We start from the raw sequence: 17693 nt of genomic DNA on the forward strand, positions 1-17693 counted from the left end.
ACACGCTGTGTATAGATGGCTACGTGCGCCCCCCGCTGTGTATAGATGGCTACGTGCGGCCCCCCGCTGAGTATAGATGTCGCCGTGTGGCCTCCTGCTGTGTATAGATGGCTATGTGCGGTCTCCCGCTGAGTATAGATGGCGCTGTGCGGCCTCCTGCTGTCTCTGGGGGGAGCGCTGTGCGGCATCTATACTCAGCAGGAGGCCGCACGTAGCCATCTATACACGTATACTCAGCAGGAGGCCGCACGTAGCCATCTATATGGCGCCATCTATACACAGCGGGAGGCCGCACGGCGCCATCTATACACAGCGGGAGGCCGCACGGCGCCATCTATACACAGCGGGAGTCTCAGTGCTTTGCAACAGCAGTCAATAAATTCTGCTTGACTAATTCTGAGCACCATAAAGTCTGGTTCACTTCTAACCTGCTGTCTTCATTTTCAGCTTGCTGAATTCTAACTCATTTACTGTCATTCGAGACAATGCCTTTGCTGGTCTCTTTCACCTTGAATACCTGTAAGTGCTCCACTTAATGTCATATTTTTGATTCTGTTCTTCATCTTTTGGCATGTGCAATTGTATGAGCAAGTATTCATATGAATTTATGACCTACTTAAACCTTGGAGGACCTTAAATTTTATTCAATCAAATTTTTTTCCAGTTTAAAACTATGGGACATATATGTGCCTTGGTCCTCAAAGGGTTTTTAAAGGGGCTGCAAACATAAATACGAAAAACATAATTCAATTAGTGCTTTTTGTGTTCATTTAATTTTTATTTGAAGTCCATTTTTTTTATATACCTTGAAATTAAGCCCTACCCCATGGAATGAAGCCCTACCTACATGACATCTGAGAGCTACATGGATCCCGCTTGTGAGGTGCCTGTCCGTCACTACTATTCAGTTTTAGGGTCCACTCACTAAGCCATATATTCTCTCATGCAAGAGAATAGGGCCAATTATGCTAATGACACTCGGCTCAAACTCTGTCAGAGCTTCAACTGAGTGTGATCCGATTCTCTCGCAGCACAGATATGGAGAAGATGGAGAACTTAATTTCTCCATCTTCTCCATAGTCTCTGTGAGTGTTCATCGGACTGCACTTGGATGACATCCGAGTGCAGTCCAATGTTTTACGTGCACCCGTAGACTTGTATGGGTGCACATGGTCCGAATATCGAATGAGATTATTTTCTCATGCCAATAATCGCAGATCTGCACTGTCCCATAGTATAACATAGGGCCGAGTCCTATCTGATAAAACATCACATAGCATTCGGCCGTGTTATACGACAGTGTGAGTGAGCCCTTAGAGTCAAGGAATATTTACATGCAGATGATGATATTACTCTCCAAGTGTATATTTTTTTAGGCGAGTTCATAGTAAATGCTTTGCCTTTTTGACATGTGATCAACTAAAGAACAAGAAAGATTTAGGACCTCCCCTATACAGAAACGGAAAATAGTTTGGAGGACTTGCATGTCCTTTTTTATTTATTATGAGAAAATCATAAAAGATCCCGTTTTTTAACCATGCTGTGACTTTCTGCTGAGGGAGAGGGAGAGAGCTGCCCTATTCAGAGTCTGTAATAAGACCTGCTGACAAAAGTGTTGAAGATACAGTCTAATGTGAATTAACAATGAAAAAAAGTTAATTTCACAAATGGCTTGTATTTTTTTTAATACAAACTTTTTTGTCTTTACAGCTCCTTTAAAGGGAATCTGTCATCAAGTTTTGCCACCTAATCTGAGAGCAGCATAATGTAGGGTTAGAGGCACTGATTCCAGTAATGTGTCACTTTCTGGGCTGCTTAGTGTTGTTTTGATAAAATCATTGATTTGTCAGAAGGTAATTGACTAGTAAGTTCTGTAGGACCCCACCCCCATCACTGATCAGTAGATTTCTGTGTACACTGAGCATGGGCAGAAAGCTGCCAATCAGTGGTGTGGGCGGGGCTATACAGAGCGCAGCATTCAGAGAGCTGCTAGATCTGCAGCAGATAAAACGGTGATTTTCTCAAAATGACAACAAGCAGCTGAAAAAGTGACACATCGCTGCTCTCAGATGGGGCAGCACAATTAATATTGTGCCAAATTAATTTCCCGTGAACTATCACATGATCTATCACAGGGGATCATGTGACATGTCACGTGATAAATCAGGTGTGGGGGGGGGGGTGCGCCTTCTAAACTGCCCGGGGCCCTTGCTACTCTTAATCCACCCCAGGGTGAAGGCGATCGGCATCACTGACTTCTTTCCAGAAAATGACAGTGTGTCATAGATAGGCTAAAATGAATGTTTTAATTTTGGTTGAATTTGCCCATTTTGATCAACCTTAGACTATTACGTACGGTCACCTTTAATAGTGTTAAAATATATTGATTTAGGAGAATTTCTGTTGCTCTATCCCTCCAGCTTTATGCAGCAATAATGATCGTAATGTAGATTTACACAAAGTGCTTCCTAATACATTAGGAAAATAAATAAGAAAGATTAAAACTTCTGGTGGCCGTGTACAGTACCTTGCGTCGTGCGCTGCAGATGACTCATCAATCACAAAACCAATTTCCTTTCGGGTCTGAAGCAGTTCCTAAATAAACAAGAAATGAGTGTTACACGGCACAGATCTAATCTGTTTTCTTCTGTATTATCCTAATACTGTCAATTAGCATTTTCTGGAGGACAGGCAGCTTTTCAGAAAACGCTAGCACTCAAGCTTTTATCTTGTTTCGTTTTTGTGCTTACCTTTTCAAGTCTTTTATATAGTTGGTCAAAACGAGACCGTTCAATTCTCAATATGTCAATCTCTTCCCTCATCTTGGAATTTTTTGACAGTTGCAAATTAAATTTTGTCGAAGCCTAGAAAGCAGAAAGAAAACAAAAATCAAGAGAAGCAAAATGCTGAGCAAATAATATACTGTATCTAGACATGTCAAAATGGTCATTAAAATAATATCAGCAGTCACATGTTGAAGGGTTGCCACTAGAGATGAGCGAGCGAATCCGAGTGGAATTGTATTCTACTCAATTTTTGCAAAAATACACATTCACCAAAATACAGATTTTTTTTAAGTAATTTCCTTCCACATGGAACCAGCAAAATGGCTGCTGCTGGCCACCATTTTTCTGAACCGTAAAGTGCCATCAAAAGATTGAAAATAAAAAAAAATCCTTCTACTCACCTCTTCGGCCCCTCCACTCCTAACCGTCACCTGTCTGGACCTCGCGGCATCTTCTGATCACCGCCACTCGTGCTGATATCTCCAGGTCTCTCAGCTAGGATAGGACTTCCAGATCTGATGAGGCCCAGGGCAGTTCTGCACATGCAGGTCTAAGGTCACGGTGGATGTCATGACGTTATGATGTTGTGACCTTTTGCACGCTTGTGCAGAACCCTCCAGGCCTCATCAGAATCAAAAGTCCCGGACTAACATGAGAGACCTGGGGATTTCAGCATGAGCAGCAGTGATTAGAAGATGGAGCGAGGACGGTGCAGAGCGGAGAGGTGATCGGTAAGGTGAGTAGAAGGATTTTTTTTTCGTTTTTACAACTTATGTTTATTATGCTCTGGGGTCTGGAGTGAGCCCAGAACTTAATAAAGGACATTAAATTAGCAGAGAATAACGTCTCTGAAAATCAAATTTCCCCAAAAAATCTGTGCGAACAAGCAAATACTAATTTTCCTTGATCAACTCATCTCTAGTTGTGACACATTTTGCATTTTTCATTCTTTTTTTTTCAGTTTTTTTTTTGTAGATTTATAGCACTTAAAAACCCTGCAATTCTGGCATTTCCTTTTTTTTTGCTTTATGCCGTTTAACATACAGGTTCAAACATTTCAAATTTTGATAAATCGTGCTTTTAGAGATATGGCGATACCTAAAATTTTCTTTTTTTTTATTTATTTTGATACTGGGAAAAAGGGAGGACTTGAACCTGCAATGGCTTCATCACTTGTTCTATATACTGTGAGAGTGCCCGGTTCTATGTTGTATAGGATACCATTATGTGTAGATGTGGCTGTCACATATAAATGACAATGTATATTGTTCAAATGCTAACATTTTACTTTCTGGACCTAGCAAAAATTATGCTCTCCCATGAAGACCAGCCTGTGGCTGAGTTTCACAAGGGCACCAAGATGGCAGTCATGGAGGCCTTTGGCAAGCCACTGGCTGTGGGAACAACTCATCGGCAGCCCGGGATCATGTCAAATAGGCGTAAAGGGATTAACAGTATGCAATTAGCTCCTAAACTTCCCAAATTTCCACCTAATGGACTCATTTGTATGATTTGGATGGTGAATGTGACTCCGGTTGAGTGCAGTCCAAGCTGAATGTTCAGGTTTTGAGTAGAGAGATAACTTACAAACGACAAATAAGACTTCTCCAGCATGGCCTATGTATATTACAAAGCTAGGAAGTTTTAGTTGCAAGCATCACAAATAAGTTAGATGCTAATTACGCTCAGTGAGGCTGTGATCAAATCTATATTCAAAGCAATATAATTATCTCATGAATCATTAACTTGAAGTGTCAAAAATATGATGCAAGTAATTATTCTCTGAAAACGGATGGCATTTTTCAGTCTCGGGGAAATATTTATACTTCTCAGCTTGCGCTTATTGCACATGTTATAAAGTCTGTAATTACTGCATAGTTATTTTGCACTTTCTGTGTCTTTTACATTAAGGGTAGAAATTACTTGTTTTCTTCTGCTATGGCAGGTGCATATTCAGAAACACTATAAAGCTGCAGGTGGCTCTCGGTGTCAGATCTGTCACGCCCAGCTTCCCTCCATGGTTTATGCTGTGATCTATAACAGCTCGATTAGAACATTATTAGTCTTTTAAAGCAACACACAAACATTTTTTTTGCATTTAAAGTTCAGCCAATATTACAGGAATTACAGGATAATGTAAAGGCACTTGAGTATGCCTGCTTTATGCATTGGAAGTGCATTGAGGTGAAGGGTGCATTGCTGGAAAAGGGAAAAAAAAAAAAAAACTCTTTAAATCTCTTAGTTTGCAAGTGTGAACGAGCTGAGTGTGTCCGGAGCGTAAGTGCGAACGAAAGTAAGTGTGTGACTTGTTTTTCAGTGACTTTGGATTTAGGGAGTTTGGAAGGGAGGACTTTGGACTGAATTGCTGTCTGTATTTCATTAATTCTTTACTTTTCTTTTTACTTAACATTCTGTCTATTGCAATCCCCATTAGGAAATGAGCTCCATTATTGACAATGCTATCCAGTGAACATCTTGCCACATGTATGTATTCCTTGAACAGTCGGTCGGGGTTGCTTACTGCTGAGCGAGATGTGTGCACGTTGTGCGTTTGGAAGCCCAGATACTGGATTTAAATGAGCAGCTGGCAATGTAGCACCCCGAGGACTCGGCTGCTACAGGGGTATTGCACCTCAAACCAGAGGTGTGGTATTCCACTCCCGGGTAAGGATGGAGTGTGGGACCGAGATCAGTAGCTGCATGCACTACACTCATCCCATTTCCGGGGGACAGAACAACGGTACTCCCACTAGGTAGATGTGCAGGTACGACAGCGTCTGTCCCTGGCTGGAGTGGGAGGGGGGGAGGAACATCCCAGTAGTGTAGGAGCAGACAGGGGAGGGACTCTGGGCATAGGAAGGAGCCCATTGGGTGCTAGTCACCTGGGCTCGGGTGTCAGAGGGAGTATAAGAGGTGGGCACCATCTTTAGACAGGGTCTGTTCTGAGGGAGAGTTCAGCCAGAGAGGGCTGACAGGGAGCTGTGGCTCCGGCTGGGCCCAGCTCCAGGGCCAGGCCTGAAGCGCAGAGAAAGAGGAAGAAGAGGAAAAACCCAGTGAAAGGCCCAGAGACACAAGCAGAGGGAACCCTGAGATCCCACAAGTGAACTAAGACGGGTGAAGGGTTGGCAGAAGAGGGTACCGGATCCCAAACTGGTAGAGGCAAAACATCCTTAGCCAGGAATCGGAGGTCGTGAACAAGTTTTGGCGCGACCCCTCACCATATCCACCAGGAAGGCAAACCACGCATAGGGTCAGGGAAGCCGGGAAAGGTTTCGCCACCAAAAGACCCGAGGGAGCCGGACAAAGGTGGGTCCCTGGTGAGGACGGCCCGTAGGAAGGAATAGAGGGGAGCTCGGGACCATGCTCTGGAACTGCCTGGGGGTTGGCCGAGTCCCGCACCTGGTGGACGCAGCACGGCTCGGGTGGTCACTGCTGGCCAAAGTGACCGGAGCAACACCTGGGAGTAAAAGCCTTGAAACTGCACCACACGTCTCTGAGCTTCCTTGCTGCACCATCACTACCACTATCATCCACATCTGCTGCCCTGAGGCCATACCCCTCCCGTTGGGGGTTATACCATCCACGCTGCACATCCGTACCACCGGCCTCAGCGGACTGTCCTGCAGCGGCGGCTTCATAGCCGCATTCAACGGGTGGCGTAGTCGAACATTCTAACATCTACTGCTATACTAAGCCGCTCAGTTTGACTCCCTGGGCACGGACCGGGTCACCGCCACGAGACTACTACCCCCATCTGATCCGGCTCCGGGTAAGCCCCCGTGCGCGCGATGCCGCACAACACAGCAGGCCCAGGGGCGCGTCAACATTGGCGTAGTCGGCAGGATCACGTGCCCGCAACCGACGGGTACTGCGTGCCTGAAGAAAAGTTCACATTTACCGTAAAAAGGAGTCTCCCGCCAATTCCGGAGGGTCCCCGCCATCGGACGCCATCTCGGATCGTTTCCCGCCGTTTGCCCGCCATCTGCAGCCTTTTCCCGCCATCCACGGAGTTTCCCGCCATAAAGAGACGATTCCCGCCATCTGAGACGATTTCCCGCCCTGGCAGAGCGGACGCCATTGTGGGCGTGCCAGAGGGTGGCAAGAGGCCACCTCCCATCGTGGGCCAGGTCCAGGAATGGCGCCAAAAGTGGAAACCGCCCCCACCAGCAGAGACTGCAATGATAGAAATGTCCATCAGTGTGAGAGGGCTGCCCCTGGAACTGACAATCACTAAGTTGCCCCGGGACCACCCTCAATGGGGGCGGATACAGAACCAAACCAAGAAGATGGGTGCGGCCTGGAGGAGTCTGGACAGATCGCACCCGGAGATGGAGGGAGAGTCGATCAGCACCGACCCTGTGGTCCGGAACATGTTGCAGGCTGCCACCCCGGAAGGCCTGGTGCAGATCCTGGCACAGCTCCCCAGAAATCGGGAGCGTGCACAGACCGCGCTGGAGGCCTTGGCCCGGAAGATGGCCCGGGTACAGCAAGAAGCGCTGGCCGAGTGGAGGAGAGAGATGGTCCAGCAGGCTGGAACCAGCCAGCAGAGGACACCACCCGCAACGTGGAGCAAGTCTGCCCCTGAGGATGGTGCAGGAGGAACGGAGGCCGGAGACGACGCCGCGGAGGGAGCCGCAGAGATGGAAGCAGGTAAAGGGGACGTCATCACCCCGTGCCCAGTAGCCGCAAGCCTGCCCCAGCTCCCCGTCGCAGAGCCCGAAGTTCCACTTACCGCGCCCGTTGCCGCACCGCCACTGCTTCCAACTAGGCCTCAAGCGGCAGGAGCCGCGGTCGTGCCCTCTGTTACGCCACGCCCCTTGACCCTGAGCGCGGCAAAAGAGGAAGTGCCCCCGGCCTGGTCGCAGGGCCGAGTACCCCTGGGCGCCGCAGTCTCCACAGCGCCCTCTACCTCCACAGCGCCACCGTCCTGGTCGCAGGGCCGAGTACCCCCGGGCGCCGCAGTCTCCACAGCGCCCTCTACCTCCACAGCGCCACCGTCCTGGTCGCAAGGCCGAGTACCCCAGGGCGCCGCCGTCTCCACCGTACCCTTCACCTTCAGAGTGCCACCGGCCTGGTCGCAAGGCCTGGTGAATCCGGGCGCCGCTGCCCCCACCGCGCCCTCAACCTCTACAGTGCTGCCCCTGAGTGAAGACCTATTCACGCAGCACACTTGCCCGGATGGGCAGTCCTTCGTGTGGCCACCGGAGTACGTCAACCCCCGACTCCGGAAGGAGTGGCCCCAGTGTGAGCCTCTGATCCCGGCTCCGGCGCCCGCCAACATTGTCCCGCTCCCATTGGAAGAGGCCCAATTTGCGTGGGACCCCACCGGCGAAGATCTCATGGGGTTCACCCAAGAGACCCGGGCGGCCGCAGCCCAACGTGAGGAGTGCTGTCGTCAACAGCTAGAGGTCTTTCAGAGGGAACGGCAAGAGAGGCGGGTCCGCGAGGAGCTGCTGCAGGTCCAAAGCGCGGAGCAGAAAAGCCGGACCCGACGAAACCGCCGTGCGGCCCACGGTCCCCGCGCCACCGGGACTGTAATAAAGTTTCAAATGGAGCACGGCTGGGGCTTTATCCGGGATCACAGAACCCCCGGTGATGTCTTTGTTACCCGCAGGGATGTTGAGAGCCACCTGCCGGAGGGACACCGAGGACGTGACCTCTACCCGAGTGATGAGGTCACCTTCACCCGGCATCAGTGTGCCAAAGGACCATACGCCCTTCACGTGCACCGGTTGACGGAGGAGGAGTTGCAGTATGGGGAAGATCAAGAGGACCCGGACGGGTCTGAAGACTATCCTCAGGAGGAGCCAAGGAGAAGACACCGCTACTGAAGGGAAGTAGCCCAAATAAAGTACTGTAAATAGTTACCCGTAAGGGTACTTGACATGCTGCTAATCAGAGTATGGTCCCCGTTGGGACTAGTGTGGAACTGTTTAAAGGGACTGTTTCCTGTGTGCCCCTATCCCTTACCAGGCTGAGGACTGTGAGCAGCCATTCCCCTATTCCCCACTGGCCGAGGACTGAGAGCGGCCATACCCTGTAAATAGTTGCGCTTCCTAAAAGCGCCCCCTTTTGGTTTTATAAAGAACTGATTTTCTCTAGTGACTGTTGCACTTTACCCGGTCACAAGTTGCACCGTGGCCGGAAGAACAAGAACATTTTATATAAAAGAGTTTTATATAATATAAGAAGTTACCCGTAACGTTATATTTTCTGATAATGTTTTTTATAATGTTTTATATGTTAGTGTGTACTTTAAAAATTTTGTATGTCTAAATGTCTTTACTCTTTTCCAGCCCGAGGACGTGCTGTGGTTTACCAGGGGGGAATGTAGCACCCCGAGGACTTGGCTGCTACAGGGGTATTGCACCTCAAACCAGAGGTGTGGTATTCCACTCCCGGGTAAGGATGGAGTGTGGGACCGAGCTCAGTAGCTGCATGCACTACACTCATCCCATTTCCGGGGGACAGAACAACGGTACTCCCACTAGGTAGATGTGCAGGTACGACAGCGTCTGTCCCTGGCTGGAGTGGGAGGGGGGGAGGAACATCCCAGTAGTGTAGGAGCAGACAGGGGAGGGACTCTGGGCATAGGAAGGAGCCCATTGGGTGCTAGTCACCTGGGCTCGGGTGTCAGAGGGAGTATAAGAGGTGGGCACCATCTTTAGACAGGGTCTGTTCTGAGGGAGAGTTCAGCCAGAGAGGGCTGACAGGGAGCTGTGGCTCCGGCTGGGCCCAGCTCCAGGGCCAGGCCTGAAGCGCAGAGAAAGAGGAAGAAGAGGAAAAACCCAGTGAAAGGCCCAGAGACACAAGCAGAGGGAACCCTGAGATCCCACAAGTGAACTAAGACGGGTGAAGGGTTGGCAGAAGAGGGTACCGGATCCCAAACTGGTAGAGGCAAAACATCTTTAGCCAGGAACCGGAGGTCGTGGACAAGTTTTGGCGCGACCCCTCACCATATCCACCAGGAAGGCAAACCACGCATAGGGTCAGGGAAGCCGGGAAAGGTTTCGCCACCAAAAGACCCGAGGGAGCCAGACAAAGGTGGGTCCCTGGTGAGGACGGCCCGTAGGAAGGAATAGAGGGGAGCTCGGGACCACGCTCTGGAACTGCCTGGGGGTTGGCCGAGTCCCGCACCTGGTGGACGCAGCACGGCTCGGGTGGTCACTGCTGGCCAAAGTGACCGGAGCAACACCTGGGAGTAAAAGCCTTGAATCTGCACCACACGTCTCTGAGCTTCCTTGCTGCACCATCACTACCACTATCATCCACATCTGCTGCCCTGAGGCCATACCCCTCCCGTTGGGGGTTATACTATCCACGCTGCACATCCGTACCACCGGCCTCAGCGGACTGTCCTGCAGCGGCGGCTTCATAGCCGCATTCAACGGGTGGCGTAGTCGAACATTCTAACATCTACTGCTATACTAAGCCGCTCAGTTTGACTCCCTGGGCACGGACCGGGTCACCGCCACGAGACTACTACCCCCATCTGATCCGGCTCCGGGTAAGCCCCCGTGCGCGCGATGCCGCACGACACAGCAGGCCCAGGGGCGCGTCAGCAACACTGAGATCCATTGACAATATGGAAAGGAGTCTGCTGCTCACTGAGCAGCAGCTCACTGGGGTAGATGTGGGGGAGGGTGGTAGTCGGGAGCTGCAGAACAGTGAGGTCGCTAGTTGGGTGACAGTTAGAAGGGGTGGTAGAGGGAAGAGTGCCAGGGAGGCTAGTCCTGATCTGGTACACCCCAATAAGTTTGCAAAGTTGGCAGATGAGGGGAGTGACGGTACAGGGGTAGCACTACTGCAGCAAGGCATGTCCCTTGAAAGCCGGAGGAGTGTCAGCTCCAGTAAAGAGGGAAATAGGAGAGTAGGGCAGGCCAGGCAGGTGCTGGTAGTGGGGGACTCAATTATTAGGGGAACAGATAGGGCAATCTGTCACAAAGACAGGGATCGTCGAACAGTGTGCTGCCTACCTGGCGCTCGAGTCCGGCACATCGCTGATCGGGTTGACAGATTACTGGGAGGGGCTGGTGAGGACCCAGCGGTCATGGTGCACATTGGCACAAATGACAAAGTTAGAGGTAGGTGGAAGGTCCTTAAAGATGATTTCAGGGAATTAGGCTGCAAGCTGAAAGCAAGGACCTCCAAGGTGGTATTCTCTGAAATTCTACCAGTACTACGTGCCATGCCAGAGAGGCAACGGGAGATTAGGGAGATAAATAAGTGGCTCAAGAACTGGTGTAGGAAGGAGGGATTTGGGTTCCTGGAGAACTGGGCCGACTTATCAGTTGGCTACAGACTCTACGCTAGGGACCGGCTGCACCTTAATGGGGAGGGTGCAGCTGTGCTGGGGGAGAAAATGGCTAGAAGGTTGGAGGAGTGTTTAAACTAGGGATTGGGGGGGAGGGTATTCATTTTATAGGTGGGTAAGATAGTGCAGATAGTGACCTGGGCACAAATAAAGAAATTGGGGGTGGGGTTAGAACAGTCAATAAAGTAAGAAGGAATAGAGGTACAGAGAGATACATAAAATGCATGTACACTAATGCCAGAAGCCTCACCAACAAAATGGAGGAATTAGAATTAATTTTGTTGGAAAATAATTATGACATGGTAGGGATATCTGAGACGTGGCTGGACGAGAGCCATGACTGGGCAGTTAATTTACAGGGCTATAGTCTGTTCAGAAATGACTGTACAAACAAGCGAGGGGGGTGTGTGTTTATATGTAAAATCTTCCTTAAAACCTGTCTTGCGGGAGGATATATGTGAATCTAATGAAAATGTAGAGTCCCTGTGGGTGGAGATAAGGGGAGGGGGAAAAAATAATAAATTACTGATAGGGGTTTGTTATAAGTCTCCAAAAATAATGGGAGTAGCGGAGAATATCCTCGTAAAGCAAATAGATGAAGCAGCGACTAAAGGAGAAGTCATTATTATGGGAGACTTCAACTACCCTGAAATACATTGGGGGACAGAAACATGTAGTTCAAGCAAAGGTAATAGGTTTTTGACAACTATGAGAGACAATTACTTTTCACAACTGGTTCAGGACCCAACAAGAAGGGGGCACTGCTAGACCTAATATTAACCAATAGGCCAGACCGCATATCAAATATACGAGTTGGGGGTCATTTGGGTAATAGTGATCACAAAATAATACGTTTTCATGTAACCTTTAATAAGATGTGTAGTAGAGGGGTTACAAGGACACTAAACTTCAGGAAGGCAAATTTCCAACGGTTAAGAGATGATCTTAGTGCAATAAACTGGGACGATATCCTGAGACATAAAGCTACACAAAGCAAATGGGAGACATTTATTAACATCCTGAATAGGACCTGTGCACAATATATACCCTTTGGGAATAAACATGCTAGAAATAGGAGGAAACCACTATGGCTAAATAGAGCTGTAAGGGGCGCAATAAGTGACAAAAAGAAAGCATTTAGAGAACTAAAGCAAGTAGGTAGTGATGAGGCATTAAATAAATATAGAAAATTAAATAAATTATGTAAAAAACAAATCAAGGCAGCAAAGATTGAGGCAGAGAGAATCATTGCCAGAGAAAGTAAAAATAACCCCAAAATATTCTTTAACTACATAAATAGTAAAAATCTAATAAATGATAGTGTTGGCCCCCTTAAAAATAGTCTGGGTGAAATGGTGGATGAGGATGAGGAAAAAGCCAATATGCTAAATGATTTTTTTTCAACCGTATTTACACAAGAAAATCGCATGACAGAAAACATGATTAGTGATAACAAAAATTCTCCATTAAATGTCACTTGCTTAACCCAGCAGGAAGTACGGCGGCGTCTAAAAACCACTAAAGTTGACAAGTCCCCGGGCCCGGATGGGATACACCCGCGAGTACTGCAGGAATTAAGTAATGTCATAGATAGACCATTCTTTTTAATCTTTAAAGATTCCATAATAACAGGGTCTGTACCACAGGACTGGCGTATAGCAAATGTGGTGCCAATATTCAAAAAGGGGACAAAAACTGAACTTGGAAATTATAGGCCGGTAAGCTTAACCTCTACTGTGGGTAAAATCCTGGAGGGTTTCCTAAGAGATGCTATACTAGAGTATCTGAAGAAGAATAACCTCATGACCCAATATCAACAAGGGTTTACAAGGGACTGTTCCTGTCAAACTAATCTGATCAGCTTTTATGAGGAGGCAAGTTCTGGACTGGACAAAGGAAATGCAGTGGATGTTGTGTATATGGACTTTTCAAAAGCTTTTGATACGGTTCCACACAAAAGGTTAATACATAAAATGAGAACAATGGGGATAGGGGAAAATATATGTATGTGGGTTAAGAATTGGCTCAGTGATAGGAAACAAAGGGTGGTTATTAATGGAAAACACTCAGACTGGGTCTCAGTTAACAGTGGGGTACCACAGGGGTCAGTATTGGGCCCCCTTCTTTTTAACATATTTATTAATGACCTTGTAGGGGCATACAGAGTAATATTTGAATATTTGCAGATGACACTAAACTCTGCAGGGTAATCAATACAGAGGAGGACAATTTTATATTACAGGAGGATCTATGTAAACTAGAAGCTTGGGCTGATATATGGCAAATGAGCTTTAATGGGGATAAATGTAAGGTAATGCACTTGGGCAGAGGAAATAAAATGTATAATTATATGCTTAATTGTAAAACACTGGGCAAAACTGTAACTGAAAAAGACCTGGGTGTATTGGTGGACGACAAGCTCACGTTTAGTGGCCAGTGTCAGGCTGCTGCTGCAAAGGCAAATAAAATAATGGGATGCATTAAAAGAGGCATAGATGCTCATGAGGAGAACATCATTTTACCTCTATACAAGTCATTAGTGCGACCACACTTAGAATACTGTGTACAGTTTTGGTCTCCGGTGTATAAGAAAGACATAGCTGAACTAGAGAGGGTGCAGAGAAGAGCGACCAAGGTTATTAGAGGACTGGGGGGTCTGCAATACCAAGACAGGTTATTATACTTGGGGTTATTTACTGTGGAAAAAAGAAGGCTTAGGGGTGATCTTATTACTATGTACAAGTATATGAGGGGACATTACAAAGACCTTTCTACTGATCTTTTTACTCTGAGGCCTGAGACGGGGACAAGGGGGCATCTTCTACGTCTGGAGGAAAGAAGGTTTAATCATAATCACAGACGGGGATTCTTTACTGTAAGAGCAGTGAGACTATGGAACTCTCTGCCGCATGATGTTGTAATGAGTGATTCACTGTTAAAATTTAAGAAGGGCATGGATGCCTTTCTTGAAAAGTATAATATTACAGGTTATAAATACTAGATTCCTTGATAGGACGTTGATCCAGGGAACTAGTCTGATTGTCGCATGGAGTCGGGAAGGAATTTTTTTCCCCAATGTGGAGCTTAGTGTTTGCCACATGGTTTTTTTTGCCTTCCTCTGGATCAACATGTTAGGCTATGGGTTGAATTAGATGGACTTAGTCTTCCTTCAACCTTAAAAACTATGTTACTATTTAACTATGTATTTCTGTGTTTTCTGTCTTCTTCACTGCAATTTCTCTGCAGACATGGTTCCCTTAATGCAAGTTACATTTCCCATGATGCCACCATAGGGAGTTTCATCATATTGCTTTAGTTCTTACAATGATGGCCGGATGTGTTGGCACCCTTGAAATTGTTCCAGAAAATGAAGTATTTCTACCAGAAAATTATTGCAATTACACATGTTTTATTATACACATGTTTATTTCCTTTGTCAGTATTGGAACAACACAAAAAAAATGAAAAAAAGGCAAATACGTAATTTCACACTAAACCCCAAAAATGGTCCGGAAAAAATTATTGGCACCTTTCCGAAATTGTGGGTAAACAACTTTGTTTCAAGCATGTAATGCTTGTTCAAACTCACCTGTGGCAAGTAACAGGTGTGGGCAATATAAAAATCACACCTGAAACCAAATAAAAAGGGGAGAAGTTTACTCAATCTTTGCATTGTGTGTCTGTGGTTGCCACAATAAGCATGGAGAACGGAAAGAGGAGAAGAGAATTGTCTGAGAATTGGAGAACCAAAATTGTTGAAAAATATCAACAATCTCAAAGTTACAAGGTCATCTCCAGAGATCTTGATTTTCCTTTGTCCATGGTGCACAACATTATCAAGAAGTTTACAACTCATGTCACTGTAGATAATCTCCCTAGACGTGGACGGCAGAGAAAAATTGATGAAAGGTTGCAACGCAGGATAGTAAAGATGGAAGATTAGCAACCCCAATCAAGTTCCAAAGAAATTCAAGCTGTCCTGCAGACTCAGGGTGCATCAGTGTCAGAGCGAACTATCCGTCAACATTTGAATGAAATGAAACGCTATGACAGGAGGAGGACCGTACTGCTGACACAAACATATAAAAGCTAGACTGTTGTTTGCCAAAATGTACGTGAGTAAAGCCCCCATCACACTAAGCGAGATCGCTAGCGAGATCGCTGCTGAGTCACAAGTTTTGTGATGCAACAGCGACCTCAGCAGTGATCTCGTTACGTTTGACACTTAGCAGCGACCAGGCCCCTGCTGTGAGATCGCTGGTCGTGTCGGAATGGTCTGGACATTTCTTTGATCGTTGAGGCCCCGCTGGGTAGCATGCATCGGTGTGTTTGACACCTTACCAACGACCTTGTTGACGACTCAGACACAGAAACACATAGGCGTGCATCGTTATACAGATCGTTACGGGTCGCCGCATCGCTGCTGCGTCGTTGGGAAGATCTGACTGTTTGACATCTCACCAGCGACCACACAGCGACGCTGCAACGGTCCCTGACAGGTCGTACCGTTGTCGGGATCGCTGTAGCGTCGCTTAAGGCCCCGTCACACTAAGCGACGCTACAGCGATCCTGACAACGATACGACCTGTCAGGGATCGTTGCTGCGTCGCTGTGTGGTCGCTGGTGAGATGTCAAACAGTCAGATCTTCCCAACGACGCAGCAGCGATGCGGCGACCCGTAACGATCTGTATAACGATGCACGCCTATGTGTTTCTGTGTCTGAGTCATCAACAAGGTCGTTGGTAAGGTGTCAAACACACCGATGCATGCTACCCAGCGGGGCCTCAACGATCAAAGAAATGTCCAGACCATTCCAACACGACCAGCGATCTCACAGCAGGGGCCTGGTCGCTGCTAAGTGTCAAACGTAACGAGATCGCTGCTGAGGTCGCTGTTGCGTCACAAAACTTGTGACTCAGCAGCGATCTCGCTAGCGATCTCGCTTAGTGTGTCCGGGGCTTTAGTGTGATGGGCCTTAAGCCAAAATCCTTCTGGAAAAGCATCTTGTGAACAGATGAGACTAAGATAGAGTTTTTTGGTAAAGCACATCATTCTACATAGAAAAGAACACGGTATCTACAGTCAAATATGGAGGAGGTGCACAGATGATTTGTGGTTGCTTTGCTGCCTCTGGCAATGGGCGCCTTTACTGTGTTCAAGGCATCATGAAATCTGAAGACTGCCAAAAGATTTTGGGTCACATTGTAGTGCCCAGTGTCAGAAAGCTGGGTTTGAGTCCTAGATCATGGTTCTTCCAACAGAACAATGACCCCAAACATACTTCATGAAGCACCCAGAAATGGATGGAAACAAAGCGCTGGAGAGTTCTGAAGAGGCCAGCAATGAGTCCGGATCTAAATTCCATTGAACACCTACGGAGAGATCTTAAAAGTGCTGTTGGGAGAATGCACCCTTCAAACCTGAGAGAACTGGAGCTGTTTGCAAAAGGGAAGAGTCATCCAAAAGTCCGGTTGAGAGTTGTAAGAAACTTGTTGATGGCTATCTGAAGCGATTGATTGCAGTTATTTATTCCAAAGGGTGTTCAGCCAACTATTAAGTTGAGGGTGCCAACAACCTTGTCAAGCCCATTTTGGGGGTTTTGTGTGAAATTATGTCAAATTTGCTTTTTTTTTCTGTTTTTTTTCAGTTGTTCCAATACACACAAAGGAAATAAACATATTATAACAAAACATGCGGATCCATTCGTCGCGCCCGGGAAGTTATGTCTGATACCTAAGGGAAAGACTGTAACCTGTTATGGCCTATCCCACATGCTTCAAAGTTAATGACTGTGAATTGTTTAGTACAAGTTTGACTGTTGAAAAGTACTTGGTGTTTCCTATATTGTGTGCAGCAGTTCCAGAAGATGGAAGTCTAGAGTCAGTGGATGCCTATGGCCCACAAGTGATTGTGATGCACCCCACACCTAACAGCACACAGGGAAAGGGACACAATTTTCTTGTAGGATGCCAGAGCATGCAGGAGCCACATGTCACGGGTGTGTTGCCACGAAGATCGTCACGAGTACACAGCCTGACTTCTCGCAGCTGACTTGTTGGTGCTTTGTGTTTTTTCGGCAGTGAAGGAGTTAATTCTCTCTCTCTGGGCTAGCTGAGGTCCAGCCTCGCCCAGCTGCAATCAATGCTTCTTTAGTGAGACTCCTTCATATTCCTGCAGGTCTGTTTGGGAGGTGTCGGTGAAAGCTTTTCATTCAGACTTACAGAGCGGATCGTGGTGTTTGGAGTTGCTGAGATAAGTGTATTTGGAAGTGTTTTTTCCCTTTCCTCGCTTTATCATTTATCTCCTTTCCCATTGGTGTTCCCTCTGTTGTAGTTGTGTAGAAGTTGTATGCAAGGTGGTTTTGGTTTTTCCCTTGTACTGTCTCGTTCGTCTAAATACTGTGTGTGGGCATATTATTTCTGGTTCCCAATTGTTGTGATCGGGGTCCTTCTCAGGACTAGATTACTGAGGTGCAGGGATCCTCAGGAGGTAGGGGTTACGCTGGCGGCCTGGACCTCTGTACCTTTAACAGTACCTCCAGGTTGAGGGATTAGTCAGGGCCCCAGCTTAGGGTCAGCTTAGGCCCCCTACC

At 47.3% G+C, this 17693-nt stretch overlaps 1 protein-coding gene across 2 annotated transcripts in view; it reads right to left on the minus strand.

Annotated features, from left to right (window-relative positions):
• Positions 1-17693, minus strand: part of ODAD1 (outer dynein arm docking complex subunit 1) — a 288579-nt gene that overhangs the window by 167200 nt on the left and 103686 nt on the right. For both annotated transcript variants that reach the window (XM_073657770.1, XM_073657769.1), the window contains 2 exons: positions 2751-2864; positions 2528-2595 (listed from right to left, as the gene is read on the minus strand). In XM_073657770.1, the coding sequence (XP_073513871.1) occupies positions 2528-2595; positions 2751-2864 (182 nt within the window). The remainder of the gene's footprint in view (positions 1-2527; positions 2596-2750; positions 2865-17693) is intronic.

This window comes from Phyllobates terribilis, unplaced genomic scaffold, assembly GCF_046119375.1.
Source record: "Phyllobates terribilis strain yellow unplaced genomic scaffold, ASM4611937v1 Scaffold_12__6_contigs__length_324123572, whole genome shotgun sequence".
Lineage (NCBI taxonomy): Eukaryota > Metazoa > Chordata > Amphibia > Anura > Dendrobatidae > Phyllobates > Phyllobates terribilis.